The following is a 20,062-nucleotide window of genomic DNA, read 5'->3' as shown; positions in this document are numbered from 1 at the left end:
ATCCGAGCAATGGTTGCAAAACAGAAAGATTTACCATCATAAATGAAAACCTGACATTCACATTTTTGAGATACTTGAATTTATTTGATTTGTTGCGCCAGGGGAACTTTGTGATAGCCAATAAACTTTCTCACTTCCAACCTGGTAAGGTCTGAAGATATTTGTAACAATGAAACCTGACCTCTGTGGCCACGCTACACTGAATCAGACGCATAGCTTGCCATTTTGCTTTCAACTACCCTCTCAGACCCCATTGTGGTTGTTGGGTAGACCTGGAAGCTCTGCTGCTAGTGGCTGAGCTGTGTCTAACATATCAGCTGCCTGTCATCAATCAGACAATAAGAGAACAGAATAACATCAGTAACTTTTTAAACTATTTTTAAATAACTTTTGTTCGTTAACTAATCATTTTAACTCCCAATAACAACTGAACAGTTTTACTGTTACTTTGTTTTAAATGGGCGATTGTGGCTCAAGAGTGGCAGTTCGTCTTGTAATCGGAAGGTTGCCGGTTCAAGCCCCGGCTCGGACAGTCTCGGTCATTGTGTCCTTGGGCAAGACACTTCACCCACTGCCTACTGGTGGTGGTCAGAGGGCCCGGTGGCGCCAGTGTCTGGCAGCCTCGCCTCTGTCAGTGCGCCCCAGGGTGGCTGTGGCTACAATGTAGCTTACCATCACCAGTGTGTGAATGGGTGGATGACTGAACGTGTAAAGCGCTTTGGGGCCCTTAGGGACCAAGTAAAGCTCTATACAAATACAGGCCATTTACCATTTAAATCCATTTCTCAGTACATCATTTCAATCCCTTAGACAACTCCAGTTAATTAGTTTTAATCAATGGGGGGAGATTGGTAATTGTAAACCAAACACAAAGAAACTCTCTTTAAATTTACTATTACCAGAAAACACTGCATGCACAACATTGTTATCACTGCCACCACGCTACGACTGACTGAAGAAGACTAAAGTGTGCTGGATGCTGGCATGATTGCCCATCAGAGCACATTCCCAGACCCAATCATTCTTGGTGATGACTGGACAAGGCCTCCAACCTCACATTCCTGTTGTTTCAGCAGGACATGCCTACACACACTGCCAGAGTAGCACAGTCATTCCCTGGCCAGAATTTAATCCTAATATGCCTCCTACTGAATACACCTGAGACATGCTGGTTCATCTGAGGCAGTAATAACCAATGACCACTGCACACCTGCAAGCTGAAGGGATTCAAGGAATGGGGAGAATTTCCTAACAACAGATCCAGATTTGTGCAATCCAAGCGCAGAAGCCAGAGGAGGCCATATATCATCGTGAACATCTTGAGAGAAATCCTACAAACCAGAGTGGATGATGACTTTGAGGCCATTCAAATTTCCCCAAACACTGAGTGAAGCCAACGCTTACTGAGGCCACTTGAGCTCAGAGGCAAATATCACAAGACTGAAATGTGTGTTTGTAAACACCTGAATGGAAGTGAATATATTAGATGAAGATAAATGAAGAAATGATATAGATTCAAAGCGTCAGCTGCGAGAGATCTTGATGTATGTTACTTTATTACTTCCTCTGCTTTTCTGATTGCATTGTCCGTTGCAGATAACAATGCAATCTGTGAAGTAACACTTTGGAATTACAGAACAGTTGCAAAAGTTTACTGGTTTAATCCAAACAACAGACATTCCCTGCATGCTAATTTTTTGACATTCAGTCTGGGGATGAATTACATTTATTTCACTGCTTCCGCTTCACTGGTGAGAATGAGTGTTAGCTGAATGGTTTGATGGTGAGTATGAAAAATGATGTGACTCATACGCTAAGCAGATCTGCACTCCGCCGCACCATCCCGAAAAGCCTTTGTTGAGACATTTTCTGCTGGTTTTCCTGTTCATTTGTCATCACTCGGTATTTCATATGTGAAACCAATATTATCAGTTTCTAAATATAAGGTAGAACCAAATTCTAACCACACTCCATCTTATTTCTTAGCTTGATCTAACCTTACGTCTAATTTTAGATTACTTCACTTTACAAAGAGTATAATGTTGCAGAAATGTCGAGTGTGTGTTCAGCTGCCCAAAAATAGCAACACAAACAAACACCCAAAACCAGCCACAGCTACATGTCTGCTCCGCTGCTATTGGTGGAGGTTCTCATGTGGGTTTCCAAAGTCTTTCAGGATGAGGGAAGACATCTAGGTGGCGGGGACTGTTTGCAGTTACTCACCCTGACAAAGTTATCGGGGAACAGCCCCCTGCGTCCACCCAGCTCGCCCTCCCACCATCCTCCTTCATCTCGGCGTATGTTCACGATGATGTCACCCGCCGTCAGGCTCAACTCATCGTCCTGCTGAGCCTCATAATCAAACTCCACCACGGCTTCCACTGTGTGCAGAGGGCAAAAGAGAGAGTTGAAGATCAAATCACACTGCAGAGACACCACACTGTTCTATAATTTGTCTCTGCTCCAGCCATTATGACAATTATCAAGGTTTTATTTATTAATTGAAAGTGAAAGCAGAACACAAATCTTTGAATTTCACTCCAAAACACTTGTTCATTCCCTGGGAGGGGAAAAAAGGCACTCGCCAATTAAAGGTGTCCTGTAGCATTTAGTTGTTAACAAACCAAAGTGCGTGTGTGCGTGTGCTTCTGAAACACCGAATGCAAATCGAGCTGCTTTTGCATTTTAAAAACCCGCATTGTTTATCCCCTTTATCATCCTTTCCTTTGCCAGTCGCTGCTTTTCTGCCGACACAAACTGTTTGTGCGGGCCACCTGTCCTCGCCACAAATACCTCACAAACAAACAAAATTTATTCAGGAAATGTCGAACACATCTGTCACTATCTACTCACTGTCAGGAACATAAAAGCCGGAATAAAAATATAAAGCGCTCTCACTCGCACATTGCATGTAAGTGGCTTACCACATAGCGACACCACAAACTGAAAACGCAGCAGTATTTCTCGGTAAATACATTTTACAGAAAGTGCAGAAAACGTTGCATATTCAGTTTTTACATATGCTGAAATAGCTTTTTGAGGCAGCATGGTGGCACGGTGGTTAGCACTGTTGCCGCACAGCAAGAAGGTCCTGAGTTCAATTCCAACATCAGGCCGGGGTCTTTCTGTGTGGAGTTTGCATGTTCTCCCCGTGTTTGCGTGGGTTCTCTCCGGGTACTCCGGCTTCCTCCCACCGTCCAAAGACATGCAGCTTGTGGGGATAGGTTAATTGGATAATCTAAATTGTCACTAGGTGTGAATGTGCGAATGAATGTGAGTGCGAATGGTTGTCTGTCCCTGTGTGTTGGCCCTGCGACAGACTGGCGACCTGTCCAGGGTATACCCTGCCTCTCGCCCTATGACAGCTGGGATAGGCTCCAGCGCCCCCCGCGACCCTGAAAAGGATAAGCGGAAGCGAATGGATGGATGAATGGAAATAGCTTTTTGCAAATACGCCACATTTAAGCATTTTAAATTACACTTTTGGCTAATTTCAACCTATCTGGACGTTCTATGGGTCAGTGTAGCTTTCCACTCTCCTTCTTCGTTGGATAGGTCTTGGGAAATCAGGAATTGGATAGAAAGAGTGATCTTACACATAGACATTACTATAAGAGACAGCTTGTGGCCTAAAGTAATGTTGACACAGTAAAAATCAGTGGCCACTATAACCAAAAATCATTGGTCTACACATGAGAAGCTAAGACGAATGGAAACCAAGATGCAAACATAAAAAACATCTTACAAGACAACAGTTTGGTGTTTTGACTCACAAGATCTTGTTAAATCTCCTAAATAAAATCATTTTAATGCACGATATCTTGTTTCCTGCGACTCCTTCAGCACGCATACACCAGAAGGAGAGCAATCTACAGCTTCACACTCACAAACAAACCCCCACACAGATGAATATGTAGCCTGATTAGGTGTAGTGCCCCAAAATAGATATCCCCATTGCAATCAGGACACTGGCTGTTCAAGGCAGGTAATATCTGTTTTTATGTCTATACTCACTAAATGTTTAAAATGAGTCATGTAAAAATGACCAAAAGCTGAGACTACTTATTTCCCAAAAGAAGTGGAGAGTAAAAAGTCAGCATGACCCACCCAACCACAATAGCCACAAGTGAGGCGGAAAAAAAACACGAACACACTTTAAGTTAGTGTTCTTCGCTTTTTTTAGACCTTTACTTTGGCTTGCAAGTTCTTCCTTGTGGGTATAAAAATGGTCAAAAAGTTCCCGCGCAGTTCTGCTCTGTGTCCTATAAACACTTCAGATGAACCCTCCTGCAGATGACTCAAAAGTAACTCAAAGACAGTAATTATTCCCTTTGAGTCAGTGGGGGTGTTTTAATTTGAGCAAGAGGGAAGTGGAGAAAAAAAATTCCTGCAGCCTCTAACAAAATTGTGTCCTACCAAACCTCTTCTGCTAATTGGACAAAAACTAAAATCTAAAAATAAGTAAGTAAAACTTCTCTATATGGCAACTCCCACAGGAAAAAAATCAAACAGTGCTTCACAATAAAACACAAAAAAATAAAATATAACATATCAAAACAATGTAAAGCAACGACATATAATATAAAATAAACACAAAACCTAAGATCCTTCAGATTTTAAGATTGGAGCGATCTTCATCGGCTTCCTGTCAGCTTTAGAGTTACTTTTAAACCTACTGCTTTAACCTTTAAAGCTTTGAATGGTGAGGACCTCAGTATATCTTAGAGCTTTTATTGGTCTACTCTTCCAGCTGATCCCTTTAGTCTTCAGAGGAGAGGTTACTGCTGGTGCATCGTACTCATTTTAAAACAAACACAGAGATTGGGCCTTTGGGGCCGTAACTCCAAACTGTATTACAAATTATTCTCATCTCTTTGTTTCATTGATTCAGATAAGTTATTAAAAACTGATTTTAAAAAATTATTGGTTTTATTGTTTGTTTTTTTCTCTTGGTATCTATCAAAAGTGCTTTACAAGTAAGCTTTACTTTACTCACTTAATGTGCTAATTAGACAAAAACTATATATTACCCAGTTCTGAAAACTAATATGTATCACAGCTGGTTTGGTCCACTGCCCACCTTACAGAGTTTCCAAAGGTAAAGTTGATACAACACAGGAAGTTCTACCACTCAACAGATTTAAACATGACTGAATCTTATAAGCTACATTACCTTGATAACTCGTATACTTCAGTGCTGCTGCCATATTGTCACATCCTTGCAATGTATATCCACTGAAGGGTTTAGTTTGAGGTTTTTGAGGCTTTTTGTTCTCACCACCCCATTAAAGAAATCTTTTAAAAAAAAACGCCTGTGCTGTGCACTGACAGGAAGCACTCAGATGTCAAGATAAAAATAAGTCGAAATGCACGGCATACTGAAGACTGTAATATGGCGAAATATTTTTTACCCAATTCTCTGAGATCGTTAACTTTGAAACAGTAACATAAAAACACACATACAAACTCTGTTAGTTTCCTCAAAGCATCTAACACACTACCTCACATTTTCACACACTCAGAAGCATCTTGTGACTGCCTGTGCAGCTGTTAATATGTGTAAAAAATGCACTTATGTGTCATATCACATTTTGCTTATTAAGGCCAGCTCTCTACACACACTTATCCACACACGCACCGGCTGCTGAGGCCTAAACCGTGTAGGCAGCAAACTGAGGGGATGCAATAGGGGAGTTTCAGGGGTTCGGTAACCATGGGAACAAGAGTATAAGGGGGTTGCTATGACTCAGAAGTGCTGCCCCCCAACAACCTCTTTCACACACACACACACAGACACATATATATATATAGCATTAAATGCATAAAAGGTTTACACCAGACCAACTAAGACACTTCTTTTGTTGAGTGGAAGGTCAGGGTGTGACTGAGAGGAAGGAGGAAGGCATCCACGAGACACAACAGACGACTGTAGTCCAAGTTGGTCTGCTGCTCAGATGGGGGGATATGATTCTGGCTTGAGGTAGCTCTACAGATTAGTCGCAGCTGAGACAGCGACGTGGACGTGTTTTTCAGTTACTGATCTCAGCTGTAATGTTTGTGGGGAAGTGGCAGGTTGTTCAGTAAGGAGAAGTGCGCTCTGTGAGTTGATAGCTCATGGCAGTTGTCTTGCAAACTGCATTACAGTAGAACTGAGTGGCAGAACAGGGCAAGGCACTGCAGTACACCCACCGAGCTCCGCTGAAGAGGACGACAGCTTGTGGCTCTGCACATCACCGAGTGCAAAGATGGGTGCAAGTTAAAAGTGACACAACGTTAACGCCAAATGGGCTCCGAGGAAGAGCCGTCACATGTGAAGCTATGCAGAAAGAGCGGAGTCCTCCAGTGGAGATATGAGCTTACAAAGCAAACAGCCTGGATTGATTATCTGTGGCACACAGAAAACTGCACGACAGCAGCTGAGGAGCAAAGGAGATCACTCAGTCCCGCGTACAGGGCTTAACTCAGTTAAGTCCAATTCAGGCAGCTGTATACCTGCACACTGACATCCCTGCGTACACACAGAGCTAGAGGAAGTTATCTGCTGGGATTTGAGTCCCCACAATGTTGAAAGGGAAACAACTAAACAACTAAAATTAAATACGTAAGCATATTATTGAAGGGTGGAAACACTCCATAATTGAGCAATCTGAAGGGCGACATTTGGAATAACAAAAAAGATCTGAATGTAATGCAGTACAAATATGCCTTGATGTAGCAGCAAAGGAAGCAGATTCAAGTTCAAGATTTCCTTAATGATCTTTAAACAAAGATAGATTGTATAAGACATTTTTGATTTGCTACACACAGATGAAATTAAAGAAAACTGAATTATTAATTAAGTTGTTTAAAAAAAAAAGACTATTTCCGTATTGAAGTGTGGGAGGTGAATTCAGCAGTCTCAAAGCACGAGGATAGAAACTGCTCCGAAGTCTGGTGTTTCGGCAGCGGATACTTGTGTTTCACTTGCCAGATGGTGGCAGGGTAAACAGGCTGTGGCTGTGGATGTGGCGGGTTTTGTCTTCGGCTCCCTTTGTCTTGTTTATACAAAAGCTGAGTGCTTAACGATACATTAATTATCCCACTCCTCACTCCTTAAACATTATCCATTTATAATCCCCCCCTCTTCTGTGTGTGTGTGTGTGTGTGGTGGTTTGCCTTCTTTCCTTCATTTTTTACTACAGGTTGGTCTTTGTGTGGTTGTGTCTTGATTACGCTCCACTGTTACGGCCTACCTCGTGATCCCATGTTCGGCTCTTGTCTTTTATTTTTTAGCACATAAAAAAGAAAGGGGGAAGAAGATATTTTTCTCACATACACAAACTTACACACACACACAAACACAAACACACATACCAATCAGAGAGAAGTGCCTTACCCAACATCCTTTTACTCCCTTTTTCTGTCTTTTATTTCATCTTTTTTTTTCATCTTTGGCTATGCCTTTTTGTTTTGTTCATACAATTTCACCATTTTGCTTGCATATGCAAGCAAAATGGTGAAATTGTTTGTTGTTTTGTTGAGGAACTTCAGGGTCTGAAGTAGCTTAAGTCCTGTTCACCAATTAGGCCAGTCAGACCTTTAGAAGTGATCCTGAACTGGGCCTGTTGACGGACTCGGACAGGAAACAGTGAAAAAGGAAAGAGAGATGAGGTAAGAAGGCGTAATGGGGAAATTCACTAAATTAAATATATTGTTCCAGTGGTCACTCACAGTCTAATAATGTTTATTCCTTATTATTGTGCAAACTCTATTAAGAAACCCATCAAGAAACCACACTGCTACTCTGGATCACACAGTCCTTCAGTACCACAAACACATCCTTTACGCACCGCCCTCTGTGCTAAATCCGTGGCACTAAAAGGACCCAGCAAATCTACTGTTTCATTGGTTTGGGTATTTAGATATGTAAACACCAAAACACCAAAACCAAAAGAATACAGGCAGCTGCAGGGGGGTATTTTAGTTACAGAGCCCATTAGGAGTCGCCTCGTTTGACCTCTGGATGGCATGCTGAGATGTGAGGAGGATTGAAATAGCAAGGACATGTTTCAAATGTCGGCAATGACTTGTGAAGATAACATATTAAGATAAAAATTCCTTGGTAATACCACACACACAAAGATTACACCTAACTTTGTTAGATTCTTTTGCTGGTGTTGGTGCAGCTATACAATTTGGGAATTATAATGCACGTGTATGTTTTTCTAAAGATGAATTTGATATGTCTCAAAAGCAGGAAGTCAGAATATGAACTTGAATCATTGTTTCAAAAATTTATCTAGATTTCCTTTGTCACTTTTCTAGAAACAATACGTGTTTTTTGCTTGACTGGGAAAAGAAAACTAATGAGCCAAGAGGGCAATGAAGGGAGCTCGTCTGATGGCCCATGAGAGCGATGATAAAAGATAACACTGCTGCTGTTTTTGCAGCAATGTGATACATGGCGTTAAGTGGCACATGTTTATCGGTGACAACAACTGCAGTTCCTCTAATAGCCACTTGAGTTAAAAAGCACATTTAGAGAAATACTTTTGGACTGGATTGGTTATTTCCCACTGCAAGAACTACTTTTTTTTTTGTCTCACCCATTAAAGTATTAGCTGCATGGTAGCTCTGTGTGACAGCTAGCTTCCTACCAGACAACTAGGCGTCTACTACAAGTCACTTCTCCTAATATGAATTGCAGAACTGGACTTCTCAGCGATGAGGTCTGCATTCCAGTTTTTTTCAATAAGAGAAATACTAACATGCTACTTATGTAGAGAGTATATAGTTACACCTTGCTAAATAAGATGCCAGCATTATCTAAACCTTAGAACTGCACTCTCAAATACAAAAATGTGACACAGCAACTGAAAAGCTAGCCAAAGATGTAGCCCTCCACACAAAGCAGTCAGACAATGACACACAAGAACCACTGCTTTTTCCAAAAATTTCCAATGTCTGTCTCTGAAAACAGCGCTGAGCATAAACTGCAAATAAACAGAACATATTTTTCTTATCCAGATAACCTGTCAGCTATAAGGGGAAAACACACATGCAACCTGGGCCAGCGAGCATCACTTTAGCCTGTGGTGATAATGCAGTGCAGTTTTTATCAGAGGTTAATCATTTACAAACACCCAACAAGTGACTATTTATCTGTCTGCATCTTAGTTAAACCACCATAATTCAACAGACAATAGCGACCATATTGACAATAGCGACAAGAAACCGAGACTTCTGAAGGGCTATCTTTTATATACAGTGTATCTTTAAGTCATAAATCACCATGTAAGTGCAGACCATGAGGCTTAATTGGGTATCTGTCATTGTTTCACTGCTGCCATGAAATGCAATAAAACTCTTGATGAGAAACACTGAAAATTACAGTTAATTTAGGCGATTCTGGTTACAGGAAGTCTATTTTTTATTACTTAACAATTAATGCTCCTGCAGCCTTTAGACATCAGCTGCAAATATCAGACAAAATCATAATTACATTTAAGTATTCTCTTCCTCTTCCTAACTGCAGGTTTTCGTTGCATGACTGACTGTAACCGAAGTTTCAAACGATTTTAAAATATTTTAAAGAAGAAATGATTAATCGACTGTGGTAGTCTGTCTGTTCTATACTCATGCAGTTGGTAATACGTTGTCAGTACAGAGCAAAAGGAGACTGACAAAAAGCCTTGAGAAGACAAGAGTGAATATTTGAAAGCCTGCAGACAAAATAAAACTCCCACTCAAGCGGTCAAGAAATACACCCTCGCACAAGAAGCGAGATGGGCCCGCAGCATACCCCGAAAAGCTGTAGACAGTTTAGATAAGAGGAAGCAACACATGCAGACACAGTGAACTTTGCAAAGCTGTGTAGCCACTTCACTGGTTAATAGCGGACTTGTGTTTAGTTGTGGGTGAGTTTTCAGTGCTGCTGTGGCTGATGATGTCAAGAGCAGCTGTGTGTTGCTCTCTGTAAAACATTCACTCTGGACCGGAGCCCACTGGGAGTCAAAGCCACCCACTCCAACTGTGGATCAGATCACAGGCTTCAGCAAATTCCCCCACATTAAAGAGAAATTCCAGCCGCTTTTCCGCTCATCGTTCTGCTGTCGAGCGCATCTTGTGACAAAAATCTATTAATCTCACCCCCAGCTCGAGCTGCCCCTTTCTCAGCGCTCTCATTTCCCAGAACTCCCAGTGATAACCCCCCAAGTGCATTCCTCTTGGGGTTTTAGCGTAGGTGAGCAATGCTGGCAACAAAAGCAGGAAGAGAGAGAAAGCTTTTCGGTTTCAGACGACAAAAGTGAAACAGCTCTTGGCCAAACAGTATCATAATGCCAGTAGTGAAACTTGCATATATTAACACATTGCGTGTCCTTGTGTTTAATGGTTGAATGCACAAAATGTAAAGACTTTAAAAAAAAAGAAAGCCTTTTTATTACTACACTTTTGAGCATCTGAAGGTTAAAGTGAAGAATGTCTGACACTTTTTATTTTTTCCCTGATAACTGAAGCATTACACAAATCTGCAATCCACTGTAAGCCTGATGCCTGATGCCTTCATTTTGTACGATGTGTGCAGGAACACGCAAACAAGTAAGCACGCAAGCTTTCTCAAACTATAAGGCCACTGCAGAATGGGGGTGTAGATGCCCAGAGAAAAATATGAAGTGAAACTACGAATGTAAATAAACGCAGTTAAATATACAAATACTTGTTTACTGATGCTGAAACGTTATAAAAATTGTAGGTTTTTATGTTTACCTAACTAAGAGATGACATGCTCTGAGTTTAAGATGCTCAATCCAAGGGTGATTAGATGTTTGTCAAATTAAACATCACTAATGAGCTCATTATGAGTTCAAGTGCTTAAGTTAAAAAATACTTACGATGTTTAGAGTCCCTTGGCACACAGTGTCACTTAGGAACTACACCCAGTGGCCTGAGCTACAAAATGTACAAGAGGCGAGCTATCTAAAGTTATCTCAACTCAGGATTTTCAGTTGACTGCACTATATATACATAAACTTGATATCCTTGGTTGCTCAGCTAACTATCTTTGTAGCCAGAAAACATTTGCAAAATGCTACATTTCAGGTGGTCACAGAGAGTTAGGTTTCGGCCTAATTGAATCATTCCAGCACTTCTTCAATAAAGGCTGTTATTGATATGTTAATCATCAAAAACCATACTTGGCACTCAGGTTGTACATTCAGAGGTGTTTCTCATATTTGACCACATATTTGTTCAAAGTAAATGTAAAACCTGGACACAATACTCCAGGTGTAGTTCAGGACAATACCTTTAACTACGAGTTGAGTAATTAACCAATTAACTTAATAATAATTCATAACCTGTAAACGTCCAGCAAATCGATGCCGATCCATCTTCAGTTAAGGGCGAGGTTAGGTTCATACCCTTTTTTTAATTAAAGCTTTGAAAAAAAAAAACACCTTCTAGTTTCTGAAAATATGCTTTTTTTCTCTTAACACATGGCTAAATCAAAAACCAACCATGGACGAAGGGCTAGAATACTGTATAAAAATTACTAACACAGTGTCTTCTTCCAGAGAAAAGAAGCCTACCCCAACCCACCTTAAATGCTACTTAATTGGCATGTATGTTTGAACAATTAAAAGTGATTTAATGACAGCTATAAGGTCAAACATGTCCTGGCTGGTTAAAAATGATTTAATTTAACTTGAGTGGATTAACAACAACAACAGATTGGTTTGTTATATATTTAACCAATAAGGCTTACTGGGTTTAAAAAAAGCTCATTTGCACTGTAAAAGGTCATATCCGTGTGCTCTTTTACTGTCTTTTTCTCTTTTAAGCAGCAGTTTGTGTAAATGACTCATCCTGTAACCTTAACATGAATGAACTAAGAGACTGTGCACCGTGTTAGTGGTGAATTCTTAACCTGTAAACATTTCCCTTACACAGTATTTATGATCTGTTTAAAAGCCGAACACCTAAAATAGTGACTACAGGGATTTGTGGGCCTCTGGGGTAATTTACTGCTTTTCCCAGTTGGCATTCCAGCATTGAAAGTTGTTTATAAGCATGCTTCCCCTGAGGTCAGCCTTGTATTGTTTGTTTACATGCCTGCAGAGAGAGACCTCCAATTAAAAAAAAGTATTTAAAAGCAATAGGATGTAACTGGAAAATATCTGCAAAATATCTTCATTACTGCTCAGAATTGTAGAGAGTGCTGCTGATCTGTGAGTCAGCCGTTCAAATAAGAAATATAAGGAATTTTTTTTAGAGACTTTAAAAAAGAGGGGGAAAAGTAGCATGGAAAAAAAAGTTGAACCTCCGGGTCTGCATGACGCCTGTGAGACAATCCGCTCATTTGTACTTGTAATTGATTACTCGTCCGCGGACTCTGTGGGTAATTAATAGTCATGAATTGCGTGCAACAGCGCAGTGCCGTGGGAAATAATGGCGATGATGAGAACGGTAAGGCCTGTTTTATCCACAGAGCTGGGGAGACTTCGTGGGACACAATGGGCAGACAGACAGAGAGCGAATGTAAACGTGTCAACATCTGCAACTCATCAATGCTACCCGGCGCTGCTTTCATGAAATCGCTCCCGTGCGGACGCGCTGCAACTCCCACGCGCGGGCTTTCTAATCGTGAATAAAGCCTGATGTGCGAGAGTACAACCCCGAGCCTGCGGTCGCCTTCGAAACAGCCCTGCTATGCAAGGAGCGACGTCAGGGGAGGTGAGGTGGGGAGGAAGGAGAGAGGCTGAACCCTGCGCGCATCTGGACCGGAGGTTGATTCCTGTCCCCATCCAGATGCGCAGAGGCACTGGAGGCTATTCTGGGAATTTCTACAAAGAAGAAGCTAATAAAAAGAGAGAGAGAGAGAGAGAGAGGAAAAAAGCGTCACCTTACCCATTTATGTGTCCCGGTGTGCTGGTAGTGCTCCTGCAGCCTGCTCGGTAACGGGGAAGGCGGTTGTTTCAGGTATAAAGGGGGTTTGCGCCGGACCGAGCCCCAGCCTCCTGCTCGTGCTACAGATCCGCTACAGCAGCGCTGCTGAAACGGGAGGAGCGTCACACGAAACCATATTCCTTCCTCTTTTTTTTTTTTTTTTTTTTTTTTTTATCTCCGGTGACACGGCAGAGGAGGCAGAGCGAGTGACCAGAGACGGAAAAAGAGCTGATGAACGAATCTCTCTCTCTCCCTCTCTCTCCCGCGTTGCCTTCAATTGCACCGTGTAAACTCTGACTTCCCCATTCGCATTTAGCCACAGCAGGAGGCTACGTTATGAACACGCTGTGACGCAATGTGTTGCACCACGCGTGATGTACTCGGAGCAGATGGCGCAGGGACAAATTCTGTGTTATGGGACAGGAAATCCCAACACCCAAAAAACGCGCTGTGCAGTGCAATGGAAAGTGTAACATGGGTTTGTTTTGCTTGTTTTTTGTTTGTTTGTTTGTTTGTTTTGACATCACATGTGACTACTTTTCAGTAAATATCAGAACGACGAATGGAAGTCAGGTAAGTTAAGAGAAGAACTGAGGTCTATGGAAGGATTCCCACATTTAATCAAGTTTATGTTAGAAACCTTTTAAAGCAGTTTCATCTCATACAGCCAGAATAAAATCCTGTTTAAATACCTCAAATTTACGACAGTCGCCTCACGGTAAATAAATAAACACAAACAAAACACAAACAAACAAACCGTTCTTGGTGCCAAGAGTGGCACAACCAGATTTAGGAGAAAATGACTTTTTCACATGGGACCAGGTAGGTCAGGACAGCCGTCTCCCGTTATATCAAAACTGAATCAACATTTACTCAGGTCATCTTTGTCTAATATTGAGATTCATTGGATCTGAAACAAAAACGCAAAAAAAGCTTTCGAAATGCTGTCAATGCTTTTTCACAGCATTGTGTGCACAGTGCGTGCAGGTGGATTTCTGACTGCCTCCATGTGTATTATATAGCTGAACACTCTGACTACTTTTACTGATAGGTTATGTAAACTTTTGACATCAATTTTAGAATTTTGACTGTTTATTCAACCACATTAGATCTGAAATGAAACAATAAAAAACAGCAGGTGAGGCCTATTTGTTTACAGATGTGCTAACTCGCCCTTCCTCTATCATTCAGAGTTGGCAGCACCTGTTGGAGGGTTGTGGAGCTATGAAAACCTGTTATTTGGGATGTCAGTGGGTGTCCCGACATCCTCGGTGTTCTGTGAGTTCTGGGATCCTACAACTATCTACCCCAGGTTTTCCACAGTCTGCTCACTTTCCTGCCCAACATTGATCATTTCTTTTCCAATGGAGCTGCTGACTGCAGCTTTCTGCCACCTCTGATGTTGTCTTGATGGTTTACTTATACTTTTATCCCCAGGTCCTTATGTGCAAAGCCCCTGCTTGCAAATTCCCCTGGGAAGATTTTCTTTTTCAAGCCTTGCTGCACTACTTCCATGCAGTTTGCTACGTTATACCAGAAGATCTTCCTCTCAAATGTACTGTCACAAGGGACTGTGGGTTTGACAAAGTAGGTCATTTGTGTTTAGATCAGAGCCGCAAGTCTTGCCTCAAGTAGGTGATGGGAATTTCTAGAGGAATTGTAAACAGGTTGATGACCACCAACATCTTACAGTCCCCTATTCCATCCAGTAATCTTCTGCTTCCTCTGATTTACTGCTCCATCTTGGACAAATACTATCAACTGGTTTGTTCTGCTTGTTTGTTTGGCCATTGCATCGTTGCATTGATGCTTAAAAAGTGCTACAGAGCATAAGAAAGATAGGTTTTAACCTACTCAATCTTTAGGATTTTGAGCTTAAGAAATCTGGATGCAGTAAAAAATATTTATGTAATAACATAAAGAGAATACCATTGTATTACATTAAATAACAGTTATATTTGCAATCATTTTACAAAAAAAAATAAAAAATTCTGTAACCAATTCATCCAAATCTGCACATTCATCCCTCAATACTTGGAAAAATGGATTCACTTGGAAAATAGCATTTTCTGAAATGCCTTTTCTCTAAAAATAAGAACACTCCAGATCTGGGTAGTTTATGTGGGTTTCAGTAAATATGTCAATATTTCCAACAGCCTTTGAAGTTGGTGTGAGCTCAAAGTCTCACACCTGTGTAAGCTCAAATTTCTAGACAACCAACTGTAACTGCGAAGAACCTTGGAAAACACATCCTGTGCCTATGCGAGTGCCAAAGACATATTTGGTATCTGCAAATAAAACTGAACGGGTTTTTCCCCGTGCCCATATCCAACTTGTCAAGTAACTTTTATGAAATTCAGGCTGGCGTTTTTTATTTATTTTTTGCTTAATCCTGCTAAGAAATAAGAGTGTTTCCAGACCTCCACCTTGCCTTTGGCCTCTGCTGATGAATAAGGCTGTTCCAAAATTAACGTGAAAGACACAATATGCTGACTGTAATATAGTGTTCTGATTGTGAGAGACAGTATTCAGACTTTTATACACCATCAAACACATAATTACGCTCTCTCACACCATGCTGATGCAGTGCTGTTGCCCTCTCTGGATCAAACCACATGTAGGGGAGAATGTGCTGGCAGCAGCAGAAAAAGGGCGATGAAATGATGCAGCAGATATCGGACAGAAAGAGCAGGATTTTTTCTCACAATCAGCTGCGACTTAGTTGGCGTACATTGACAGAACAAGCTGCTCTACTGACAACAAAGGAGATCTGATATGATAAATTGTAGTACGGCGCAGAAATGGCATTCACATGATTGTAGACAGACTATATTTGTCAACGCATCTCAGGTGTCCGTGACGCCAGGGATAGTCTGACCTTGACTTGCATGTGTGAGGGATTTTGTGGATACAGTGCTTCAAGCTTCTATCTGCTGTAAACTAGAGTGGCCTGTGATATATTATTAAGTATAAAAGAAAACAATACAACACTCCTGTTTTGTGTAAGACACCAAATTAATCTTCAGATTCAGTATTTCTGGCCAAGGGTTGGATGAGAATGCTACACATTTACTGCGATCACCATGGCAACCATGAAGCACCAGCCAACATTAGATTAGCTTAGCTTAGCTTCAAAGACAGGGGAAAAAACACGCTTATGCTCATTTCTTTTAGCTATGAGTGAACCTGAAACAAGCTGCTTAACAAGTTTTTTGATTGATTTGCTTATTTTTGTGTCTTCTTGTGTTATTAAATCATAATGTGGAAAAAATGTAGTACTTAAACAACATGTTATTAGCTGTTTCCCATATTGACTTGACAATATTGTTGTCAGGGTTACTGCAAATCTTTCAAGTCAAAAAATGTCATTCATATTTACAATTTCAAAGCCACTAATTTTTCTAATTATTCCCAAACTTTATAAATAAATCACACATTTTGAAAAAAAGTAAGGATTCTTAAATATTACATGTTTAGTTTAAATGCAACAAAAAGCATCAAATACAAAAGCTCTTCTCAAATGCATTTGCTATGCTGACTAATGCCGTTGCCCTATGGTATGTGGGATTGCAGGACTGAAATGCATTCATATTTATACATCATTAATAATGATTCATTCAGCAAGGGCATCTGGTTAAAAAAAACCCTGCCAATTCAAATATGCAGAGTTAAGCCCTGTGGCAACCCCTTGTGAAAAAGGGAGCAGGAGAAAATAACATTTACATATGTAAATATAGCATCGGCAGAGATTATTCTGCATACTAAGTAGTTTAATTTTGATAATATAAGTAGCTTTTTAACGACATAACTCATACTTTACAGATATTTATGTTCATATCTACATTTCATACTCTCGTAACTCGATGATAAGCTTCGACTTGCACATGCTAGCTAGGAGGAATTGATGTTTCGGTCCTGTGTATGTTTTGTACATATTTCAGAATTGACAATGAAGTTGCCTATGATATTGACTTTTGACCTTTTTATTGCTTTTATGCTAAATGGCAATACAGAACTGGTAACTAATTCAATATCGTTATCAAAAAGAAGAACCTTTATTTTCACAAACGACTTGATTACGTCTTCAGTCTCCTACGTTTCTATTTTAATTCTATTACACCCCTTAAGTAATTTAAATCAATGTTAATGTTAATTTTTGTTGTTGTTGTTTTTAATGGTGTCATTTAATGAACCATAGTTACAGTGGGAGTTGAAATGTCACAAATTTAATGCCATAACAGACATCAACAAAATGCAACACTGTTAGTTTCTACCTTCTCAGTGTCAACGGGATGTTTTCTCACACACATTGATGCTGCTGCTTTAAGGATGAAGAATTGTTTTATCATCAGAGATGATGGTTATTATCCTCCAGAGAAAAATAATTTATCACAAAGCACTAAGGTGACCCCATCTGGCGGAGGGTTGGTATTACATGATGGACTCAGCCTTAGTTATAGTTTGCTCTCTACTGTAAATGTAGAAAAACATAACAAGAGTTCCTAATACTGTGGGAAGGATTTCTAGCACCTTTTGGGGGGTTTTGTACATCACATATGCAAAAAAATAAAAAGCTGCATTTGAGAAAATCTTGATCGCTTTTATCTGCAAGGATGGGACTAAAGTTGGGACCGGGATGGCAAAAGCAACATCTTGTTTGTGGCTACTGATATTAAGTATTAAAATACTTGCACTATATTATGCATTAGATTATAGTTTTACTACCATTTGCTTAGCTTTTTTTCATGAATGCATTAAATCTTAAGAGTTCTACAAGACTGTTTGTGCATCTCAGTAACCCATAACAAATTACCCAAGAGCTTGATCTTGGTTTCATAACACTAAAGCATGTCTGATAGTTGCAACTGAAAGAAAGGTTTGCTGAAAAGCAAGTTGCTCAGCAGGAAATTAAGAAATATCTCTTGGCACTTACTTGGGTAGTTATCTTCAAGAATGTTTGTAAATTAAGTTAATTTAAATAGATGCTAAAACTACATGTATAAAATATACATCAAATCATATAAAAAATACTTAAGGCATGAAATAAAATGTAAACATTTTTATATTTTTAAGCTTAATATAAAAAACCTCCAAAACGTCTCAGCATACAAACCTTTATCATTGTGTTAAATAGAGATATCAGCATAAAGAAGCTGTTTACCAAGTTCCTGTCTCTTTAAGCTCTCACCACGTGTAAACAGCCATTTTATTCTGATTGGAAAACTTCCAAAACAATAAAGCAATGAAATAATCTGTCACCCTCAACTGTTATTGACCAATGGCTGCCCCTACTGAACCTAGCTCTGTCTGACATTTCTTCCTGTTAAAAAGTAGTTTTTCCTCCCTGTTTTTTTTTTTTTTTTTTTTTTACATTCATGAAAATACCAGTCAAGCAAATGGACCATTCAAGCAATAAGAAGGTGCAGAAGTATATGGGTTTTTCATTTACGCTGTTTTGGAGTTCTACAGGTTTTAAAGATTCTCTTGGTACAACATGACTAGAAATGTCTTTTTAGTTTTTAGGAAATTTGTTTAAATCCTTGGTGATGGTTTGAATACCAAACTGCATTGTTTGGTTATTTGTTTGTTTTTTTAACTGTTAAATACAAATAAAAGTACATTTTATTTTTAAAAAAGAGAGGGTGCCGTGGAGGTCTTTGATGTTACAAATCTAATTAGATCCGTTTCAGTGAGAAGAAACAATTGTCACATGAGTGAATGACTGAAATGTCTTCTCAGGCCAGCATTAACCACATCACATGGATACATCACAGTATTCACATCACAGAATGAGCTAAAGTTACTGTAAGTGTCTTCCACAGATGGGTGTGTACAGCAGCATGATTTCCCATTCATTTGTATTATAATGGGTGGTTGTTAGTAATGAGGCGTAATTATAAATGTGTTCTTGTTCAGTATTGTGTTCCTCCTGTCCTGCTTGTTTTGGTAAAAGGAAGTAGACTACAAAAGACATTTGATAAAAAAAAATATGAAGGAACAGAGCATGCCAACAATTCAGTCATTATTCACAGAAGCATTGGTGTCGTGTGGTATGTGAAGCCTGGCCTCAACAATCCAGGTTCATTATTTCAAACTCCACCCACTTAATAAAGCATATTTCTTGGCACTGCTAACAATGGCGAGTTTTGTAATGTACTACAAGTGCTACGCTGCACAAGATTAGAAGAAAAATAGCCACAACCTTTTAAAAGTAATGGACAAATAAAACTGTGGGAAAGCTAATAAGTACAAACGTCGTCTAAGGGTCCAATTGTTACTCGTTGAAATACATAAATACATAAATACATTGTAATTCTTTAATTATGGTAAATGGTACCAAAAGTTCATACTGGATCAATTAATCATGCTAAAAGCTACATGTATCTGTGTAGGCTATCAGTGATCCAGGTTTTGGCAGGTGGGGGAGTCCCAGGTATTTAAACCCTAGTGAGGGTTGTCCCTGGACACCGTGGAGGGTTATATGATCCTGGACAGGTTGCCAGTCTGTCGTAAGGTTAACACAAATATAATGTCAATAGACGTAAAAATTTAAATAGTATAGATGTTGCTCCATAAGTGGGCTGTAAAATAAAACAATAGCAGTGGCATATAACATTATTTCTAATGTAGACACTGCAAAAATAAACCTGGATTTATGTGAATTTAATTATTAAGATAATTATTTAATTATTACATTTTTGTGTAGCTCATGTACTATTACCATGTCATGCAATTTAAAAAAAAATAATGTGAAAAAAATACATATACATTTATTAGTATCACAAAGTTATAGTTTAAAGGTGTAATTTTTGGAGGCAAAAAAGCTCTGTTTAATGTTTTCTTTATCTAAACTTATTAAACATACGTAAAAAAACAACAACCCCCAAACAACTAAAAAAATCGGTAAATTTTCCTGAGATAATTTTAAGTTGTTCATTAAATTATACTTGTACAGATTTATAATACATTTTCCCGCACATCAAATCACAGGCTCTGCGCATGTGTGTTAACAGACGACCCGGAAGTGACACAGCTTTATAAGGAAAGGAATCTTCTCAGTAAAGACGCGGACGTTGTGGAACGTCGAGAAGGTGAGAGTCCTCGCTTTGGTCTTATACTAATCAATCATTCGTGTATT

The 20,062-nt window shown here is 39.7% G+C and overlaps 2 protein-coding genes across 4 annotated transcripts in view; one reads left to right on the top strand and one right to left on the bottom strand.

The window, feature by feature from the left end:
- Nucleotides 1-13,119, bottom strand: part of sh3kbp1 (SH3-domain kinase binding protein 1) — a 44,724-nt gene extending 31,605 nt beyond the window's left edge. The window contains exons 1-2 of one of the 3 annotated variants that reach the window (XM_085172110.1): nt 12,886-13,119; nt 2,224-2,381 (exon numbers count right to left, since the gene is read on the bottom strand). In XM_085172110.1, the coding sequence (XP_085028236.1) occupies nt 2,224-2,381; nt 12,886-12,889 (162 nt within the window). In that variant the 5' untranslated portion in view covers nt 12,890-13,119. Of the gene's footprint in view, nt 1-2,223; nt 2,382-5,173; nt 5,775-12,885 lie in introns of those variants that run through there. The other 2 variants (XM_085172111.1, XM_085172109.1) reach the window with 2 other exon arrangements.
- Nucleotides 13,120-19,934: 6,815 nt separating this feature from the next.
- Nucleotides 19,935-20,062, top strand: part of LOC146511654 (activated CDC42 kinase 1-like) — a 37,321-nt gene continuing 37,193 nt past the window's right edge. The window contains exon 1 of the mRNA XM_085172108.1: nt 19,935-20,015. The gene's annotated coding sequence lies outside the window, so the exon portion shown is untranslated. The remainder of the gene's footprint in view (nt 20,016-20,062) is intronic.

This window comes from Neolamprologus multifasciatus, chromosome 9 (assembly GCF_963576455.1).
Source record: "Neolamprologus multifasciatus chromosome 9, fNeoMul1.2, whole genome shotgun sequence".
NCBI lineage: Eukaryota > Metazoa > Chordata > Actinopteri > Cichliformes > Cichlidae > Neolamprologus > Neolamprologus multifasciatus.
Note: the sequence above shows the minus strand (reverse complement) of the source record. Positions and strands in the feature narration are given on the sequence as shown.